The 22,164-nt window shown below is 46.3% G+C and overlaps 1 protein-coding gene across 1 annotated transcript in view; it reads right to left on the bottom strand.

The window, feature by feature from the left end:
- The window catches only part of mettl15 (methyltransferase 15, mitochondrial 12S rRNA N4-cytidine), a 110,790-nt gene that overhangs the window by 13,897 nt on the left and 74,729 nt on the right, over positions 1-22,164 (bottom strand). Inside the window, exons 4-5 of the mRNA XM_056279096.1 lie at positions 8,923-9,114; positions 3,700-3,878 (exon numbers count right to left, since the gene is read on the bottom strand). Of these exons, the coding sequence (XP_056135071.1) occupies positions 3,700-3,878; positions 8,923-9,114 (371 nt within the window). The remainder of the gene's footprint in view (positions 1-3,699; positions 3,879-8,922; positions 9,115-22,164) is intronic.

The following is a 22,164-nucleotide window of genomic DNA, read 5'->3' as shown; positions in this document are numbered from 1 at the left end:
CTGGAAATGAGGGCAACACGTCAATACAGGAAGAGCCTCCAGGTCTCCCTCCAGCTCTCAAGTCAGTGTTAGTTCTGAATCAGTGTAACAGGGGTTGTGGCTTTTGAATGGCGAAAGTTTATTTTGTGTTTTAGTCGATAAAACTTGTACGTTCAGGTCAACTCGGTATCCGCGCAGCCGTCATTTCCATAACAACCCATGAAAGTGCTCCATTAGAGCAGGTGAAGGATCCCACTTGAAATATACTGTGTATATAGACACACACACACACACACACACACACACACACATAAAAACATATTTTCCCCCATCTTGACATGAAAACTCCAGGGTTCGTCTCTCTTATCAGACGCTACTTCCCCAGGTATTTGTTTACATTCCTGGTTCCACACTGTGGTACTTGTTAAACCATTTTTGGCTTTTGCCCTTAGGGTGGAAACAGTAAATATGCCAGCACTATGCAAGCAAGATGAAGAATGCCATTTGCCACCATGGCCTTGTCGGACGGACCGGCTAACTGCGTGCCTGCTACCTCGGTAAGCTAGCCCACCTCCCAGCTATTTCTCTAGTCTTGGAAATCAGTCCTTCTTTCTGTTTCTCCTCGTTTTCATCTTTTCCACACACTCCAGGTTGGGGCTAGCACTGCATGCTGAACCCTTAACCCCTGGACCCGACTAGTTCGTAACAGTCGCAAACACAAACTACGCTGGCGTCGACTCCTGACTCGAAATAAAGGCCCCGAAACACAGCACGGTCAACATCTGGAGCACTTTACCGATCTACTCGGAGTTGACTCAGAGCTGTGTAAGCATCTGCAGTAGGCTCGAGAGAGAAAGACTGAGAGACTGAGAGAGAGGGTCAGAGTGAAAGACTGAGAGACTGAGAGAGAGGGTCAGAGAGAGAGACTGAGAGACTGAGAGAGAGGGTCAGAGAGAGAGACTGAGAGACTGAGAGAGAGGGTCAGAGAGAAAGACTGAGAGACTGAGAGAGAGGGTCAGAGAGAAAGACTGAGAGACTGAGAGAGAGGGTCAGAGAGAAAGACTGAGAGACTGAGAGAGACAAAGAGAGCGAGCAAGAGAGAGACTGAGAGCATGAGAGAGAGGGTCAGAGAGAGAGACTGAGAGACTGAGAGAGAGGGTCAGAGAGAGAGACTGAGAGACTGAGAGAGAGGGTCAGAGAGAGAGACTGAGAGACTGAGAGAGAGGGTCAGACAGAAAGACTGAGAGACTGAGAGAGAGGGTCAGAGAGAGAGACTGAGAGACAGACAGAGACAAAGAGAGCGAGCAAGAGAGAGACTGAGAGTGTGAGAGACAGACAGAAAGAGACAGAGAGAGAGGCAGAGAGAGAGGCAGAGAGAGACAGAGAGAGGCTGAGAGAGAGAGAGAAAGAGAGAGATAGCAAGAGAGAGAAAGAGACAGAGAGAGACAGAGACACAGAGAGAGAGAGAGAAAGAGAGAGAGAGAGGCTGAGAGAAAGAGAGAGATAGCAAGAGAGAGAAAGAGACAGAGAGAGACAGAGACACAGAGAGAGAGAGAGAAAGAGAGAGAGAGAGAGGCTGAGAGAGAGATAGCAAGAGAAAGAAAGAGACAGAGAGAGACAGAGACAGAGGCTGAGAGAGAGAGAGAGACTGACACAAAGAGAGCGAGCAAGGGAGACAGAGTGCGAGAGACAGACAGAGAGAGGCAGAGAGGCAGAGAGAGACAGAGACAGAGGCTGAGAGAGACAGAGAAAGAGAGAGAGAGAGAGACGGCGAGAGAGAGAAAGAGACACAGAGAGAGAGAGAGACAGAGACAGAGAGGCAGAGAGAGAGAGAGAGAGAGACGGCGAGAGAGAGAAAGAGACACAGAGAGAGAGAGAGACAGAGAGAAAGAGACACAGAGAGAGACAGAGACAGAGAGGCAGAGAGAGAGAGAGAGAGAGACGGCGAGAGAGAGAAAGAGACACAGAGAGAGAGAGAGACAGAGAGAAAGAGACACAGAGAGAGAGAGAGACAGAGACAGAGAGGCAGAGAGAGAGAGAGAGAGAGACAGAGAGAAAGAGACACAGAGAGAGACAGAGACAGAGAGGCAGAGAGAGAGAGAGAGAGAGTCGGCGAGAGAGAGAAAGAGACACAGAGAGAGACAGAGACAGAGAGAAAGAGACACAGAGAGAGAGAGAGACAGAGAGAAAGAGACACAGAGAGAGACAGAGACAGACAGAGGCAGAGAGAGAGAGAGAGAGAGACGGCGAGAGAGAGAAAGAGACACAGAGAGACAGAGAGACAGAGAGAAAGAGACACAGAGAGAGACAGAGACAGAGACAGACAGAGGCAGAGAGAGAGAGAGAGAGAGACGGCGAGAGAGAGAAAGAGACACAGAGAGAGAGAGACAGAGAGAAAGAGACACAGAGAGAGAGAGACAGAGAGAAAGAGACACAGAGAGAGAGAGACAGAGACAGACAGAGGCAGAGAGAGAGAGAGAGAGAGACGGCGAGAGAGAGAAAGAGACACAGAGAGAGAGAGACAGAGAGAAAGAGACACAGAGAGAGAGAGACAGAGACAGACAGAGGCAGAGAGAGAGAGAGAGAGAGACGGCGAGAGAGAGAAAGAGACACAGAGAGAGAGAGAGACAGAGAGAAAGAGACACAGAGAGAGAGAGAGACAGAGACAGACAGAGGCTGAGAGAGAGAGAGATAACAAAAATACCCACAAAAGCTACCGTTATGTGTCAATATCCACAAACATTGGACAACGAAGCAACCCCCCCCACCCCCACCCCCCCAGACTCAAACCTTCGTCACTCCTCCCCCAAGTGTAGCATTTTCCTCTCTGCAGCAGTGTCACAGGCAGGTGAGTGCGGACACCCTCCCCTCCCCCCTCCCCCCCGGGGGACCGACACGAGTCAGGACCTCTCGGATTGATTGGAATAAACATTGGTGGCGACTCGCTATGCTCTTCAAAAGAGATCAAACAAGTGCCCTCACTCACACCTGTTCTCCCCCCGTGACGCACGCACCGCCGCGCAACAACTGCCCCGAGGACCAGTCGGCTGCCTCTCACGCCGCCTCAAATCAGGCCCACTTCAAGGAAATAATCAATCAGGACAAACCAATACCGTCCACTTCTCACGCACACACGTTTCTGTGTGTGTGTGTGCGTGTACGAACGAAGATTTGAACCTGCGCTGAAACACACACACATGTGTGTGTGTGTGTGTGTGTGTGTGTGTGTGTGTGTGTGTTTGTATGAATGATTGGCTGAGGACGGGGAAAGCGGAGAGGTGCAGAGAGGGGCAAAGAATTGATATACGGTGGGAAAATCAAAAGGCGGGGGGGGGGGGGGGGGTTGGGTGGGGGTGGGGGTGGGAAGCAGGGAGCGGAGGCTATTGTGTCGGGAGGCGCTGTCGTCGAAGCGCCGGCCGCGCCCTGCTCGCGCCACCTCGGGCTCCCGCTTCCTCCGCTCGTATCAGCGGTAAATCTCATCGGGAGGGTGCGGGAGAACGAGGTGCCGGAGACACACGGGAGAGAGAGGACGGCGGTGGAGATCACACTCCGTCATCATTCCCTGAGACAAATAGGTCCCTCTGGGAGGCTGCCCTAATAACTCCACTCCGGTTTTGGTTTTTTTTTTTTGCCGTGTTTCCCTTCTCTCTTTTCTATGCTATGGTGGGTGGGTGGGTGGGTGCAGGGGGGGGGGGTTGAATGAAGAGAGTGGCTAGCTACCTGCCACCACGCTGGCCAGCTGCTGCGTCCGGCTGATGGGGTAGACACTGCGTGCCTCCACAATGGCCGCTGCTATTTTCCTGGCGTGTCGTTCCTCCCCGTACCCGGCGAGGATTGACGCAAGAGCCTGTTGATCTAAGGCGCTCACAACATCAGCGGCGCGGGGCATGTCGGGGTACCTACGCACAAAGAAGAGCCCAATTAGGCGGCTTGACGTCACGTCCTTGCTGACAGTGGCGAATCTCGACGAGTCTCCGAAGCGGCTGCGGACCCGTGCGGCACACAGCTGTGTGCACGGCTGCGAGAGGGGGGGGAGGGGGGGGAGGGGAGAGCAAATCAGAGAAAAACAGCTCGTGTCACAAGTCACAACAACATGGCTGCCGCTGCCGGGCTGTTAACGCCACGCTGACGCTGTACATTACCACCCATACCTCCATCAGCACCTCCTTTCACACATTCTGGGATCCCTGAGATGGGCAGAAGTCTGTGTAACCTTGGCAGGGTGGCTAAATGGTGCCAGGGTGGACGGCCCCTTGTTTGGGGGCCCATTCTGGTTGGTTTTTTTTTTTAAGAATATATTTCAAATTTGATCGATAATATTCATAATGCCCGAGAAGGAACTTCCTAAGGGCGACGTCGCACATCATGAATACTGATTTACCCTGATGTCAGTTGACAACAGGTGCCGGTCTCTAATAGCCATGTGTGTTCTGACACGGTAAAGGAACGGTATGGAAGATGATTAAAGCCAAATTATAACATTTTATTTTTTTTTGCTGTGCTCTCCAGGTAGGACACAGAAAATAATGCTCCAATTTGCAGGCATTATTTTATTTTTGGACCCCCCCCCCCTTTTTTTTTTCACCCCAGTTGTACTTTACCCCACTCTTCTGAGCCGTCCCGGTCGCCGCTCCACCCCCTCTGCTGATCCGGGGAGGGCTGCAGACTACCGCATGTCTCCTCCCATACATGTGGAGTCGCCGGCCGCTTCCTTTCACCTGACAGTGAGGAGTTTCACCAGGGGGATGTAGCACGTGGGAGGATCACGCTATCCCCCCCCCCCAAACAGGCGCCCCGACCGACCAGAGGAGGTGCTAGTGCAGCGACCGGGACACATACCCACATCCGGCTTCCCACCTGCAGACACGGCCAATTGTGTCTGCAGGGACACCAGACCAAGCCGGAGGTAACACAAGGATTCGAACTGGCGATCACCGTGTACGTAGGCAACGGAATAGACCACCTCGCCACCTGGATGCCCGAACATGAATTTGAAGGTTTGTCAGTTGTAGAGTGGAGAATGCCAGAATAAACTAGTGCGTGGTCTGGAGTGCTAGCTGGGGACGGCTGTACTCGGTAAGTCGCTGCAGGAATTTCGCTGGTCATTTGCAGCGACGATTTGTGCTCTTTTCACCAATTCCAGGCCACAAGCTTTCAGATACACGTGAACAACACAATTCTGCACTCAAGGCTTGATTTTAATTTTAAAATGGTGATTTCCTGGAGGTTACAATTCATTTACACTGGTTTTCCTGAATGAAGTGGCGAGTTGGGGTGGATGAAATAACTACTAACTGCAAAGTCAATATACCGCTGACCGAAAGGCCAACTCAGAACCTGTTAATGTGCCGTGCAGTTCAGAAGCCTTTGCTCTGGTAACACAACTGCACTGCAAACAGTAATTTGTGTTGCTTGCCCGTTTACGTTGTAAGATTTACATCGTCGTTGTTTCCAAACTATAACTGCACGCTGCCCGGCACAACCAGCTGAGCCGTGGAGTAACTTTTACAGTGACGTACGTTGTACCTCCCCATAAAGCAACCATTCATGTTATGTGCTCCAATAATCACAAGTCAGAGAGAGAAAGAGTTTGCCAATAAACTGGCTGACACGGTGGATTCAGCCTACGTCTGATAACACTATAAAAAAAATAAAAATATATATATATATACACATATACATATACATATATATATATATATACACACATATATAATAGCAATCAAAACCCTCTTCTAACAGAGGAGAAACATAATCTTTGTTTATTTGAAAAGATCTTATCAAATCATTGTCTTCGCCCTGCAGCACAGCAAGATTGATGGGTGGGAAAAATGTCTTCCGTGTAGCGAGACATGCATGCATTAAGCTATAATGGAGCATGAACAAATTTCCCGGCTTGACCCTTTTTGCAAATGACAGACGCCAAGAAATACAATTACAACCACGCAATATTGCACTGTTGAGAATACGGCGGGAAGTGGGACACGGCTTGGTGGCGGTGGCGAGGAAATAACGTTAATCAAGACCCAGAAACTGTTGCCTACGGTTGATCTTTCCCCCACCAGTGACACCGTGCAGGGCTGCAGAAGTCCTCGGCTTTTAATAACCTCTGCTCCAGTAACACAGTGAGCCGAGGCTGGGTTGATAACTTGTGTTTACTTGAGTATTATTATTTGGAAATCAATCAGAATTACTACGATTTCTCTTCATCGACCGTCGGTGTTTCCACTGCTGTGACGCAGAGCGGATTCTGCAGCAATTTCTGGAGAGGTTGTTAGGAGAGAACCCAGTAGTGGTGATAATGAACCGAAAAACAATACTTATACATCCTGATGCATGCTCAACAACCCAGCTAAGAGAATCACAGAAGGTTGACTCAGTTCATCTGGATATGTTGATTGACAGATACGTTTCATCACTCATCTAAGTGACCTCTTCAGTCTAAGGGTCCTGACACACCAGGCCGACGCTCGGCTGTCGGTCAATGTCGGGTCGTGGGTGAGTGTCTGTGACCCTATAGTTTTTGCGGTGTGTCCCGCACCGTCGGCACTAGTCGGACCCCTGCCAGCAGCTTTTCGGCCGATTCAGCATGTTGAATCAGCAGAGCCCGCCAGTGAGAGAGATCACTCTGATTGGCTGCTTAGCTTAGCGAATCAGTGCATAGCGTACATGCTAGGTGGTCATCGGCTGTAGTCTTTGCGGTGTGTTCAAGTGCTACTTTTTGGCCCAGACGGCAGGCGATTTAGCAGTCGACCTTCGTCGCCGCTAGTCGGTTTGGCGTGTCTGGGCCCTAAACTGACTGCAGGTATCCCCACCCTTATGAACAATACAGCGGCATAACGACCGAAACCAACGATCGGTTTCATATGCAAATATGGGTGTGACCATTAACTAGAGTTACAATGGCCACGTGTACTATTCACAGTACTATTCACCCCTCCCAAATCCTCTGTGAATAGTACACATGGCCATTGAAACTCGAGTTAATGGTCACGGCAACTTACATATGAAACCGATCGTTGGTTTCGCTCATCATGCCACTGTATTGTTTATAAGGGTGGGGACACCTGCAGTCAGTTGAGCGATGAAACGTTTCTCTCAATAAACGTCGTGTCCAGATGCAGGGGCCGGATCTAGGCATAGGCAAACTAGGCAGCTGCCTAGGGTCTAACTGCCATGGGGGGGGGGGGGGGGGCCGAGACAGACGGATAAAAACATCAACTTTTGGTCTAAACTAAAAATACTTAACATAAAATATTTTAAACTATAAATAGATAATAATAAACAAAAACATATACCTAACTAATTAACCATAATAACCATGTGGCAGTTAAAAGTAATACTGCCTAGTGTGATCTATCCATTTAATCCGGCCCAGTCCAGATGAACTGATTCAACCTTCTTTGAAATACTGAAATATTTATATATGTACTATATCATAATATTTTAGAAGTGTAGCATGTAATCATTTAGCTTATCAAGATCTAGGTGAAGACCACAACTCTCAGCCACTAGCTAACGTGATTCTTATTTACTAACATAATGAATTTTTGAACGAGTCCATTGAAATTTAACGACACAGTACTTTGTAACAAAGTACTGAGTATACAAGTCCAGGAGCTGTTGTACTCTCACATCAGCAGCAGCCATGTTACAGAGCTGAGCAGATGTGCTCATGAGCATCGTTTCAGGCGTTGTTATGAGTAAGACAACAGACACACCACGCTGATCGTACCTCCCAGCCGCTATACAACCAACAGCCTTCAGCATCCTACAAGACCTTTAATCAATGCTTTACATGTCAAGTAAAATGCACAAAGGAGCTAATTAATTTTTATTCACCTACTGTTAAAATCAGTAAACAAATTAGAAGCGGACCATTTCCACATCCCATTTCCATTTCAAAGACACAAGTCTGGCCTGCAAAATTTGGCTACACACATTGTATCTCACTCTTTTTTGGGGGGGGGGGGGATTTTCCCCCCTTTTTCACCCCAATTGTACTTGGCCATCTATAGGGACGCCAGACCAAGCTGGAGGTAACACAGGGATTTGAACCGACGATTCCCGTGTTGGTAGGCAACAGACTAGACCGCCACGCTACCCAGACATCCCATACATCTCACTAATTTTTAAGGATTGGGATACAATGAGGGGGATCCTGAGAAAAGCTTCGGTAACACTTTAGTGTGGGGAACATAAAAAAACTTAATTACTAGTGAATTAGTAATGATCAAGATGTCACTTTAGTATGGGGAACATATTCTAAGTAACAAAAACTTAATTTACAGTAATTTAACACTATGAACACTGGTAGTTTTGTGTTTTGTTATGTAAGAACAGAGCATATTCATTAAGTGTTAGTAAGGGAGAATAACTCTTCTTGTGGTACTACCACCTTATAAAGGCCATACTAAGCAAAGCATATTGAGATGGTACTACTAATAAGCAATACTTCTGAGGTTATAGAGGGAAAACTCATAGTTAATGGCTTACTGGTTGTATAATAAAGCCATGCAGAATAAGGCATTAATGAGTATGTAATAATGAGCAATTAAGAGCCAATATGTTGCTAATTTGCATGCTAATAAGCACCTAATTAATGGTGACTACGTTCCCCATACTGAAGTGTTACCAAAGCTTCTTTTTAAGACTGATGAACAGGATCACGGTGACCTTATCTGAAACTGTATGCAGTCAAAATATAAAATTGTATTTAATATCCATATCAGTCTGTCCTGTCAATACTAGGAAATACTGGTTGAAAATTTGATGCCAGTTATTCTGATATCTTTCTCAATAGCAACGATCCCAAAAAGTATTGAGATGTTTGTTGTTGTTTTTTTTACTTAAATACCAAAAGACATCTAAATTATTTTCTTTAAATGAAGTGACTTCTTTTCCTCATGCAAAGGTGTATTAGTGCAGACTGTCAGCTCTTACCTGGCTCCATCCATCCTCATATCCAAAGGCCCATCCTTGCTCAAAGAGAAGCCCCGGTCCGCCTGATCCATCTGCATGGACGAGCAGCCGGCATCTAGGAGGACAGCGTCGACACTTCCCGGCTTGATACGCAACTCGGGCAACATGGCTTCAAGCTCGCTGAACCTGCCGAGCAGCGGTTGTACGCGACCACTGAAACAGAACAGGGAGGCAGAGGTTGGCTAAGCAGCGCCGATAAAGTGATGGAAAATTATCACAGCGTCTATGTAGATCCACCTCCGTCATCCAGGGGGTAAAATTACACAAACACACGAAAAATAGATACACTCAACTGCACTGCTATAGTAGGGGTCTGAAGACATTTCCCCACTCGTTTGACTGGCACTCCGAGCTCTGATGCCGGGTGGAGACCCTGGCTGAGAGGCCTCTCTCAGGAGGCACCAGGCTTTTGGCACCTTTTAGATATGAATGGGATGATGTAGCAGAAGCTCCTCCCCTCTGAAGGCTTTCCCTATGAAGTGGTCACTTCATTGTTTACCTACATCATCACATTCACGTCCAAAAGTGCCAAAAACTTCGGAGGGGCGTGGCCTCTTCGGGGAAATAAAAACTGCCCTCACCTGACAAAAGAACTGAAGAAGAACTGAAGAAGCCAACAGATGCATGGCCAAACATCTTCAAATCCAATGACAGCACTTCATTCCAGTTGTGTGTGTGTGTGTGTGTTAAAAATCAGTGGAAATAAAGGCTTTAAGGTGCTCACCTCGATGCTACAAAGGGAGCAGGTAGGATAATACAAGGTTTGGAATTTTGCTCAAAAGTGAGGCTGGTCAGTTCCGTAACATACATGAACAAAGTCAACAGGATCCAAGATGAAGCGAGGAGCAGAGCGGAGGTTCAGAGCAGAGATCTTATCAGCCACCCATGTGCCTCTCAGGACGGAAAATAAACGATATAATGATCCTCATGACTGATTCTTTTTTTTGGGGGGGGGACCCCCCCCCTTTTCTCCCCAATTGTACTTGGCCAAATACCCTATTTTCTGAGCCGTCCCGGTCGCTGCTCCACCCCCTCTGCCGATCCGGGGAGGGCTGCAGACTAACACATGCCTTCTCTGTACATGTGGAGTCCCCAGCCGCTTCTTTTCACCTGACAGTGAGGAGTTTCACCAGGGGGACGTAGCACGTAGGAGGATCGCGCTATTTCCCCCCATTTCCCCCCTCCCCACCCCAAACAGATGCCCCGACCAACCACAGGAGGGGCTAGTGCAGCGACCAGGACACATACCCACATCCGGCTTCCCACCCGCAGACACGGCCAATTGTGTCTGACCGAGCCGGAGGTAACACGGGGATTCGAACCGGCGATCCCTGTGTTGGTAGGCAACGGAATAGACCGCCACGCCCCCCAGATCATGGCTGATTCTTACGAAGAGTTTCATCGATGACAGAGGTAAGCAGTTTCATTGGAAAAACCCTGTGTCCCACTTTTCTCTTCATTATGCAGTTTGTGAGGATTTGAAAGCAGCTGACAATGCTGGACGGCATGTTGTGGAAACAATAACGCAAAAGTAAATGACTCAGTAAATGTAGGGTGATGCAAGGTAAAGACTGGAGAGACAAGCAATGCATGCTCTGAGACACACCAAGAACACACCTTTTGTTCTTTCCCTGAATGTCTTATCGTTGTTGTTATTACTTTTGTTACTTATTTATTACTGTTACTGTTATTATGATTATCAGCAGTATTGTTGTTATTATTTCCATCAACACTTTTCAGTCCTTTTCTGTACTTTTCCCTTTGTCTGTCAAAACTGTCAAAATTTAAGCCCTGACTTGTAATGCACTAATGTATGGAATGTGCTACGCAAATAAAATGTATTATAATTATCATTACTATTATCATTATTATTATTATTATTATTATCATCAGTGGTAGTAGTAATGGCAGTAGCTATAGTATTATCATTATTATTATTATTATTATCATTATCATCAGTGGTAGTAGTAATAGCAGTAGCTATAGTATTATCTTTATCATTATTATTATCATTATCATCAGTGGTAGTAGTAATAGCATTAGCTATAGTATTATCACTATTATCATTATCATCAGTGGTACCAGTAATAGCAGTAGCTATAGTATTATCATTATCATTATCATCAGTGGTAGTAGTAGCAGTAGCTATAGTATTATCATTATTATTATTATTATCATCAGTGGTAGTAGTAATAGCAGTAGCTATAGTATTATCATTATCATTATTATTAGCATTATCATCAGTGGTAGTAGTAATAGCAGTAGCTATATTATTATCATTATTATCATTATCATCAGTGGTAGTAGTAATAGCAGTAGCTATAGTATTATCATTATTATTATCATTATCATCAGTGGTAGTAGTAATAGCAGTAGCTATAGTATTATCATTATCATTATTATTAGCATTATCATCAGTGGTAGTAGTAATAGCAGTAGCTATAGTATTATCATTATTATTATTATTATTATTATCATCAGTGGTAGTAGTAATGGCAGTAGCTATAGTATTATCATTATTATTATCATTATCATCAGTGGTAGTAGTAATAGCAGTAGCTATAGTATTATCTTTATCATTATTATTATCATTATCATCAGTGGTAGTAGTAATAGCATTAGCTATAGTATTATCACTATTATCATTATCATCAGTGGTACCAGTAATAGCAGTAGCTATAGTATTATCATTATTGTTATCATCATTATACATGGCCTGTCCAGGGTGTCTCCCCGCCTGCCGCTCAATGACTGCTGGGATAGGCTCCAGCATCCCCGCGACCCTGAGAGCAGGATAAGCGGTTTAGATAATGGATGGATGGATATTATCATCAGTGGTAGTAGTAATAGCAGTAGTAGCTATAGTATTATTATTGATGACGGAGGGTGGTCTGATAGGATGCATAATCGGGGCAGGCTAGGCTAACTGCTAGCCCATGTATCCTGGCTGGTGTTTGTTCCCTCGGACAGTGATTTTTTCTTCTTCTTAATATATGTGTTAGTTTGAATATCTGTGTTCTTGTAGTTCTTGAATGTGTTTTTGTCTGTATGTTGCACTGCTGTGGGCTGGAGGAAACAGCATTTCATTTCATTTCATGTGCGCAAGTACACAAGGTGAAATGACAAATAAAGTGTCCTGATTATTATTATCACTATCATTATTATCATCAATGGTAGTAGTAATAGTAGTATTAGCTATAGTATTATTATTTCTTTCGTTTTTCCCATTTTACATCCTGTAGAGCCGGGTCCAATCTATGGACCTGGGGCACTATAGGACAGATGAATAATTATTATTATGTATTATGTGCAATATGTATGTATTATGTGTTATTATAATTACTATTATTATGTATTATTATTATTACTATCATTATTATGAGCAGTGGTAGTAGTAATAGTAGTAGTAGCTATAGTATTATTATTTCCTTCGTTTTTCCCATTTTACATCCTGTAGAGCCGGGTCCAAACTATGGACCTGGGGCACTATAGGGCAGATGTATAATTATTATTATATATTATGTGCAATATGTATGTATTATGTGTTATTATTATGTATTATTATTATTACTATCATTATTATGAGCAGTGGTAGTAGTAATAGTAGTAGCTATAGTATTATTATTATTATTATTACTATCATTATTATGAGCAGTGGTAGTAGTAATAGTAGTAGTAGCTATAGTATTATTATTATTATTATTATTACTATCATTATTATGAGCAGTGGTAGTAGTAATAGTAGTAGAAGCTATAGTATTATTATTATTATTATTACTATCATTATTATGAGCAGTGGTAGTAGTAATAGTAGTAGCAGCTATAGTATTATTATTATTACTATCATTATTATGAGCAGTGGTAGTAATAATAGTAGTAGTAGCTATAGTATTATTATTATTATTACTATCATTATTATGAGCAGTGGTAGTAGTAATAGTAGTAGTAGCTATAGTATTATGTATTATTATTATTACTATCATTATTATGAGCAGTGGTAGTAGTAATAGTAGTAGTAGCTATAGTATTATTATTATTATTATTACTATCATTATTATGAGCAGTGGTAATAGTAATAGTAGTAGTAGCTATAGTATTATTATTATTATTATTATTACTATCATTATTATGAGCAGTGGTAGTAGTAATAGTAGTAGAAGCTATAGTATTATTATTATTATTATTATTATTACTATCATTATTATGAGCAGTGGTAGTAGTAATAGTAGTAGTAGCTATAGTATTATTATTATTATTATCAAATGCTTACTGGGGTAGCCAACATGATGTAAATACCTCCATGCTTGCTTTAGTTAGCATGTGTAACCTCCGATAACACCGGACAACAAAAACTTCGCTTCCTGAACACTTTGGGGTGTGTAGCCATGCCAGGCAGGCGGACGGCTGGTCATGTTGCTACTGAGCCAAAACCCAGAAAATGATGCTGTCGTTTGCAAAAGGAAAATGAGATTGCCCACATTTCTATAATATGTGTGCTTTTGTGTGTGTGTGTGTGTGTGTGTGTGTGTGTGTGTGTGTGTGTGTGTGTGTGTGTGTGTGTCCAGGCACTTCTGTTGTTTCATCACAAAAAATAAAAAATAAAAGAAGTCTGTAAACACACTTCAACCCCCACAGGCATGTGCATTCAACTGTTCATTTACAACGTTCATTATTAGCTGGTCTCAATTGACATCCCACTCAGTGTGAGCTATTACACTGTAATTTACCAGCAAAGAGCTTCCCCCCCCCCCTTCACTCCACAAATCACGCGAGAGAAACACCGGGTGCAGCTGCCGACTAAAGCGGAAGGGCAGCGCCTGCATGGGGGGGGGGGGGGCACGGCTACACTCACGGCTTCCCAGATCCGCCAGATTTCCTGGTCAGACATGACGAAAAGCAACCCAGACGTCCTCCGGCGGCTCCCCTTCCCGGCCCACCGAGAGAGACTTCCTCGCCTCTGACAGCGCCCACTTCCTCGTGCACAGGTGGCGAGTTCCTCCAGTCACATTCATGCATTTTTCATGTGACCTTTCAAGACGGCGTGAACAAAGATGATGGCCAGAGCGAGCACCGGGAGCAGGCGTCTATACATGAGCGACAGGGGGGGGGGGGGGGAGCAGGCTTCTCCGGCCCTGACGTCAGAACTCCTTCTGCAGCCGTCGAGACATGAGCGCGCGGGGGGGTCTCGAGGAGAACCACGCGTAATCGGTATCAACAGCGTAAAGGAGCTACCCGCAGGTCGGCGTCGACAACCCGTACGTGGTTGTCATCCGTAAAGAGAGGCCGAGCTCCAGCGGGTCATCGCTGCTGCTGGGGGGGCGGGGGGGGCGGGGGAGGCCACGGGCATGTCTCGCGCTCTGACGTGAATTTGAGTCACTCACTCCTCTGCAGCAAAACGTCCGAGCGAGTCCTCCTCCGGAACCTGCGGCCTACTCGCCGCTCGCTCCAAGTTTAGGAAAAGGCCAGAAACTGTCCGTGTACCGCGCATCACTTTCGGCAAGCCTCTTCCTACCCGAGACCTAACACGGGGCACTGGAGAGGAGGCCGTGACCCGGCAGGTCCTCTGCTTCGACACCCACTGACGAAAGAGAGAGAAAGAGAGAGGGGGGGGGAGGAGGAGGAGGAGAGAGAGGGGGGGAGGTGAGGGAGCATCTCGCCCACGCTGGCAGGGCTTTCCTTCGCCTGGCTGTTAATATTCACTATCTTGCACAGTCATTAATTTGCTGAAAAAAATCTATAGCAGAGACTTTCTTCCCTCCCCCGTCGCCCGCACCGGCCCCATCTGTTACTCATCCCCTGCAAATCTTGCGCCGGCAAGACGCCGTCTCCGGTTCGTGAGGCTTCCCTCTCCTCTGCAGATGCGGCGTATAAACTCACCCCTTAATGTCACTTTGATGGCAGTTTGCAGCCCGGCCATTTTAACGGCTTAGGAGCTTTTACTGTCATTAGGGATTCTGGTTTAAATTTCATGCACCCTAGTGGCTGGATTCGTGACTCGGTGCCACAGAGTCCTGTGTTTGCTGTGCCATAGGGTGTTTTGTTGACTCGCTTCTTATTCAACGCCCCGGGACGCTGTAGGTTCCACTGATGAACTCCCTGCGCGGTTTCATATCGACAAAAGCGAGATGCCCTGTGATCAAGCTTATGTTTTACAAATTAGAATTTTTCTCCCCCAATTACACCTGGCCAATCACCCCACTCCCCAAGCTGTCCCGGTTGCTGCTCCGCCCCCCTCTGCCGATCCGGGGAGGGCTGCAGACTGCCACGCGCCTCCTCCCATACATGTGGAGTCACCAGCCCCTTCTTTTCACCTGATAGTGAGGAGTTTCGCCAGGGGGACGTAGCGTGTGGGAGGATCATGCTATTCCCTCCATCCACCCCCCCAAACAGGCGCCCCCAACCGACCAGAGGAGGCGCTAGTGCAGCAACCAGGAAACATACCCACATCCGGCCTCCCACCCGCAGACACAGCCAATTGTGTCTGTAGGGACGCCCGACCGAGCCGGAGGCAACATGGGGATTCGAACCGGCGACCCCTGTGTTGGTAGGCAACGGAACAGACCGCTATGCTACTTGGACGCCCTACAAATTAGAATTTCATTTTGCAGATGTTTTTATCCAAAGTGGCGTACAACTGAGAGGTAGGTAGCTTGTATAGCATTAGGAGTCTAAACCACGGACTCTTAATGAAGAGTCATCCTGACCGGGGTTTGAACCCCCGGATCTCCGGCGGCAAAGCCGGTGCTCTTACCTACTGAGCTATCCAGCTGTTCTTATGTTCTAATCTGCAATGTCAAAAAGATATACAGCCCAACTGAAAATGACTTAACAAAAAATTCAATAGATAACATACGAAGTGTTCCCTTTACAGGTTGGCAGGCCACTGTCGCAATGCCGACGTGTGTGTGTGTGTGTGTGTGTGTGTGTGTGTGTGTGTGTGTGTGTGTGTGTGTGTGTGTGTGTGTGTGTGTGTGATGTTGGGCTGATGATATAAATGCCATTTGGGCTGCTTGTATTTTACTTCTCAGGGCTGCCCACATATAATAAAGCAAATAGAAAATAGAAAATACTGGACTGTGATGGTAATAAATATGAAGACAAGGGCATCCGGGTAGTGTAGTAGTCTATTCCGTTGTCCACCAACATGGGGATCGCTGGTTCGAATCCCCGTGTTACCTCCGGCTTGGCTGGGCATCCTTACAGACACAATTGGCCGTGTGTGCGGGTGGGAAGCCGGATGTGGTATGTGTCCTGGTTGCTGCACTAGTGCCTCCTCTGGTCAGTCGGGGCGCCTGTTCAGGAGGAGGGGGAACTGGGAGGGAATAGTATGATCCTCCCACGTGCTACATCCCCCTGGCATCGCCCTTTTTCAGGTGGTGTGCATCTTGGTCATGCTCAGCTTATCGTACAGTCTCAGGCTGCTAAACTTCAGGTGGAACCCTCAGTGCATTGTGAGAAGTTTCCGTGTCCTGATATCCGTGGCCTTTCTCTCCTCCATCGGCCAGCTTATTATTCCAGCTGGACCTCGCCTAGCATCGACTGTGTTTTTGGTGTCGTCGTGTGGAATGCGGGGAGGTGTGTCAAGAGTGTCTGGCTGGAGGAGCTGGCATTGGATTGGCTGGGGGAGCCTGGTCTGCTGCATCCGATGGGCCCAGGGACCACGGCCCTGCCTGGAGCTGCACCCGAGGAGGAAACACCGAGGGCACTCTGACAGGACGCGGAAGCGGGGCAGGCTAAGCTAACTGCTAGCCCACGCAGACCAGCAGTTCCAACAGTCATCCTGGCGTTCGTTCTCTCGGAAAGCGATTTTTTTTTTTTGTAGTTTGATATATGTGTTCTTGTAGTTTTTAAATGTGTTTTTGTCTTTGTGCTGCACTGTTGTGGGCTGGGGGAAACAATATATAAAGTGTTCCTGATCTGATGACTGGTAGGGCATATGTGTTGATGGTTTGGATCTTATTCTTCCCATTGAGCTGGCTCCTCAGGACCTGCCTCACTCCCTAGAGGTACTTGGCTGTAGTTGACCTCCTTGCTGCCTCCTCGTGGTTCCCATTTGCCTGCAGAATACTCAGGTACTTGTAACTGTCCTGTATGTCTATTATCCCGTCATCTGGTAATTCAACCCCTTCAGCCCTCATCATCTTTTCTCTTTTCGCCATCCATTCGACTGCACTTGTCCAGTCTAAATTACATCCCAATGTCATTGCTGTAGATCCTGGTGAGGTGGATCAACGAGTCGATGTGTCACTCATTCTTGGCATACAGCTTGCCAGGAATGAGCGAGACATTGATGACAGTGGATGATCCAGATGTTGTCTCTGCCTTCTTTGACAAGAAAGAAGAAGAAAGAAGAAAGCCACTTTATTTTGTCATTGTACAGGTTACGATGAAATTTGTTTCTGCATTCAACCCACCCTGTTGTATAGGAGCAGTAGGCAGCTGTGGTACAGCACCCCGGGACTAACTCCACTTCTTTTTCCTATTGCACAGGCAGGAGTATTCAGGAATCAGGGACACTTTGTCGTTTCATTTCCTGCACTTGTGTACATGAAATGAAACGAAATGCGGTTTCCCCCAGCCCACAGCAGTACAACACAAAGACAAAAACACATCCAAAAACTACAAAACACACATATCCAAACTAACACGTATATCAAAACTAAACAAAAAAAATACTGTCCAAGGGAATGAAGGATGACTGTCAGAACCGCCAGTCTGCATGGGCTAGCAGTTAGCTTAGCCCGCCCCGCTTTCACATCCAGTTAGACCAGCCTCGGTATTTCCTCCTTGGGCGCAGCTCCAGGCAGGGGCCGTGGTCCCCGGGCCCACCGGACAAAGCAGACCAAACTCTCCCAGCCAGACACCCTCGACTCACCTCCCCGCACTCCTCATGACGACATCAAAAACACCACAGTCAACACCAGGTGAGGGTGTCGCCCGACCGCCCTCGGTGTTATCGGAACTGCCGGTCTGCATGGGCTAGCAGTTAGCTTAGCCTGCCCCGCTCTCCCAGCCGATCCAGCGCCAGCTCTCCCAGCAATCAAACGGAAGACAAAGACACCGCATGGACGGTACTGGGTGAGGCCGCTGCAAATGTGAATTTACGCCGCCATCTTCCGACACCGGAAGCAGAACTGGCAGCTTATTATTAACCTTAACACGCATGTCTTTTTGATGGTGGGAGGAAACCAGAGCACCCACAAGAAAGCCCACACAGACATGGGGAGAACATGCAAAGTCCACACAGAAAGGACCTGGGACGGCCTGGGGTTCAAACCCAGGACCCCTCTTGCTGCGAGGCAACAGTGCTAACGACTGGGCCACCGTGCCGCCACTGTCGACAAACCTGTCTTTACTCTGTTGTGGACCAAAACTGCAATCTAGCCAACAACAAAAAAAAGCCATGTGTTCCATTCTGGTCAGATTACTTACGCTTCTCGCCTGTCTTAATGCTCCTGCTTTGGTCTTTAAAGAAAGGGGTAATGTAAGCACTGGGTAACACATACTGGCACACGACACAGGTAGGAAGACAGCAGCTGAGGTCAGAGTTCACAGGGACACTCGTCCCTTTAAACAGTCATATGATAAGCTGTCATTTTTGCATGAGCTGAGGACACGGTTGAACCGATTTTACCATCATTTCTCAATTTTCCTATCATGAAAATATAGAGTAAATAAAATCTGAATATAGGAAAATGCCCCACTCCAGCTAATCGCATCTCAAATTCCTTTGTGTTCCTATTAGCTCCTCTTAAAAATATGGGAAAGGATACAATTAAAATAGCAAAAATAAAAAAACACAATCCTTATTGTATTACCCCATTTCCACCTGTGCCCTTGTTTTATTTAACTTATATTGACAATAATTTAGTCAATATTTGATTCAGACTTCTATTTTTTTTGTTGAAGATTCTGAACAGTATCTTCCTTTCCGTGTTTCAAGAGAAGATTTCCCCCTTGACAGCTGCCAGTGGGACACTCTGACCTGTTTTGCTTGATACTGAAGGTCCTGGTGACCCGAAGAGAACCACTTTTCAAAGAAGTTCCTCATTACCCTTCTAACTGGACAGCAGACTATACCATCAAATGTGGGTCCTGACCTTTCTTAAATACCTCTTTTGCATATGTTGATTAATGGAATGTTGTTCTCTGCCATGTGGTGACACAGAAGGCAAAGTGAGTGAGCAAGACATGCTTTCGGTGGGCAAGATTGTGCAAGCCTTTTCCTGGAATTTGTCTTACAAATCTGGCCCCTTCACATTCAACTAGACTAGCAGCGCCTATTGATCAAGACAAAAAAGATGTTCCTCACACATCCACCCTTTGTGTCACCGGCTTCAGGTTTCTGCTTTCAGCTGTAAATAGAGCAACATGAAGCAACGCTGCCAGGAACACCAAGAGGAGGGAAAATCTGTCTCTATAGTACAAAACACCGGCGTAAAGGTGTTGTGGTGCTAATGAAATATATGGCCATCTCACCTGAAATCCCTTTTCATTATTTTTAAAGCCCTCGACTCCCCTTGGATACCTGCCTCATTTATTCTGGTCAGTGTCCATATTCCACCACAGTATTATGTATGCGAGCACCGAGGCAGGCGATTGAGCTGGAAGGGAAAAAAATCCAGGCTAAAGACATCATTTTTTTGGAGAGTTTAACAAAGCGTTCCTGAATCAGGAGCCGCCGAAGTACAGGCAGCACATCAAGAATGCCATCAGAAAGGGCAGAAGGCTTGATCATCGCTACACCACAATCAAGGAGGCATATCACACGCTTCCATGGGTAAATTCAATCATACTACAATATGGGGTAAAATGTTCACTGCAACATTTCAACAGCACTATCAAAACCTCTACATAGGTGCCAAGTACAGACCATAGAGGGAGAATCAGAGCTACAAGGTAGTGGTACCACAGGAGGCTGAAATACAAGTTCTCAATCGAGAACTAATTTTACCGTGGAAAAGCCCACAGAAAATCTCCACAAGAAGAGGGAAAACTGCCACCGCATATGGTAACCTTCAACTGGCCAATGATCTCCATACTCTACTTCAAATTTAAAGGCTGACGGCTAACCTGCATTCCCCACATCCCCTGCCATTTTTAAACAATTGCTTAAAAAAGTTTACGCTTTTAGTAGTCCTTATAAAAGATAGCCTGGCATTAAAATGATGACACGACTCCTGCAAGCTAAGCTTTCCCACCTAACTATGTATGTGAGTGGATCAATAGCTTCATGGGCAGACAGGAAACCTCATGAAGCTGGGCCAGCTCACATCAGGTACACTGAACCTCAACAGTGACCCCTCTGTAGTTCCTGAGGTTTGCTGACAACACAATGCTGACTGCTCTGAAAAACGGTGGCAACAAGTCAGCATACACAAACAATGAGGGAAACAACCTGGAGCACTGTCTGAAGACAGTGGAGATGGTTGTAGACTTCCAAGAAAAGCCCTTCCTCTCTGCTCACCATCGACACCGATAGCTCAATACAAATCATCCATCCGTTATCCAAACCGCTTCTCCTGCTCTCAGGGTCATGGGGATCCTGGAGCCTATCCCAGCAGTCATTGGGCGGCAGGTGAGGAGACACCTTGGACAGGCCGCCAGGCCATCACAGGGCCGACAGACATTCACACCTAGGGACAATTTAGTATGGCCGATTCACCTGACCTACATGTCTTTGGACCGTGGGAAGAAACCAGAGCACCCGGAGGAAATCCACGCAGATACGGGGGGAACATACAAAGAGGACGACCCGGGACGACCCCCAAGTTGGAGTTCCCCGGGGCTCGAACCCAGGACCTTCTTGCAGTGAGGCGACCACGATAACCACAATCTCCCAGGACCTAAAATAGGTGGAAAACAAGTATTCCATTGACCAAGACTCAGCAGAGGATTCACATCCTGCAACAGGTGGAGATTTAACCTGCTGTAGACAATGACGGTCCAATTCTTTACAGCATCCAAGAGTGAATCATGATTTCCTGCACAGCTCTCTGGTTTGGGTTGTCCAGCTCACAGGACAGAACAAGACTACCGCAGATTATCTGGTCAGCGGGAACGATCATCATCTATGACCTACTAACTCCAATTCAACTAGCATGCATGTGTTTGGACTGTGGGAGGAAAGCGGAGCACCCGGGAGACACCCACGTAAACATGGAGAGAATATGCAAACTCATCTTTCTTAATCAAATCACACAAAGAAATCTCGTCAGAGGAAAAACGTCACACTTTCCAAGTTTCTTTCCACGTCAAAACATTTTGTTTAACTCACGTGCCCCCCCACCCCCCCACCCATATATCACAAAGAACCAAGAGGATGAACTAACCTTCCCCTCCACTGAGGAGCCTATTCTACATCATGTTTTTTAAGCCACTGAAGGATTTAAAAATATGCAAAACAGTTACATAACATGTTTAAATTATTAACTTCTTTATGTGGCTTAGACACAGGGTTTGAGTTATAAATGCATTATGTAACGTCTTATATTATTGAAGAGGACAAGTTTCAGTGGTGTATGTGCTAAGGTCCAAGTGTGGGCTTATAATTGCTTAAGAGATCTCATCTATTTATAGTTTTGGCATCCCACAACTGTGACACTATTTGAAACTTAAAACAGAATATCAGGGAATCATATTTTGTTGCTCTGAGTGGGATGCCATTTGAGCTACGAAACAGAGGACATTATTAAGCTAAAGATCACATCAAGGAAAGCAAAACCTTGGCAGATAAAATCTCTTCAGGAAAGCTCAAGATCAAATGAAATAAAGAGGGATGCAACCGCAAACAAACCCCACCACAAATTGCGAGATATCTTGTATTTTGAGAGGACTACCTGCCGATCACTAAGCAGCAGTCCTAGTACAGAAGCATGGAGAACCGAGCCACTATAGATGACAACCACTCGTTTAGTTCCAAGAATAGCTCTGGGAACTTAAAAAGTCAATTTCATTGCCATGAGGCAACCATGCCTCACAGCAAGAAGGTCCTGGATTTGAGCCCCGGGATAGTCCAACCTTGGGGGTCATCCCTGGTGGTCCTCTGTGTGGAGTTTGCATGTTCTCCCCGTGTCTGCGTGGGTTTCCTCCAGGTGCTCCGGTTTCCTCCAACAGTCCAAAGACATGTAGGTCAGGTGAATCGGCCGTACTAAATTGTCCCTAGGTGTGAATGTGTATGTGTGTGTGTCGGCCCTGTGACGG

This window comes from Lampris incognitus, chromosome 4 (assembly GCF_029633865.1).
Source record: "Lampris incognitus isolate fLamInc1 chromosome 4, fLamInc1.hap2, whole genome shotgun sequence".
NCBI classification, from domain to species: Eukaryota; Metazoa; Chordata; class Actinopteri; order Lampriformes; family Lampridae; genus Lampris; species Lampris incognitus.
Note: the sequence above shows the minus strand (reverse complement) of the source record. Positions and strands in the feature narration are given on the sequence as shown.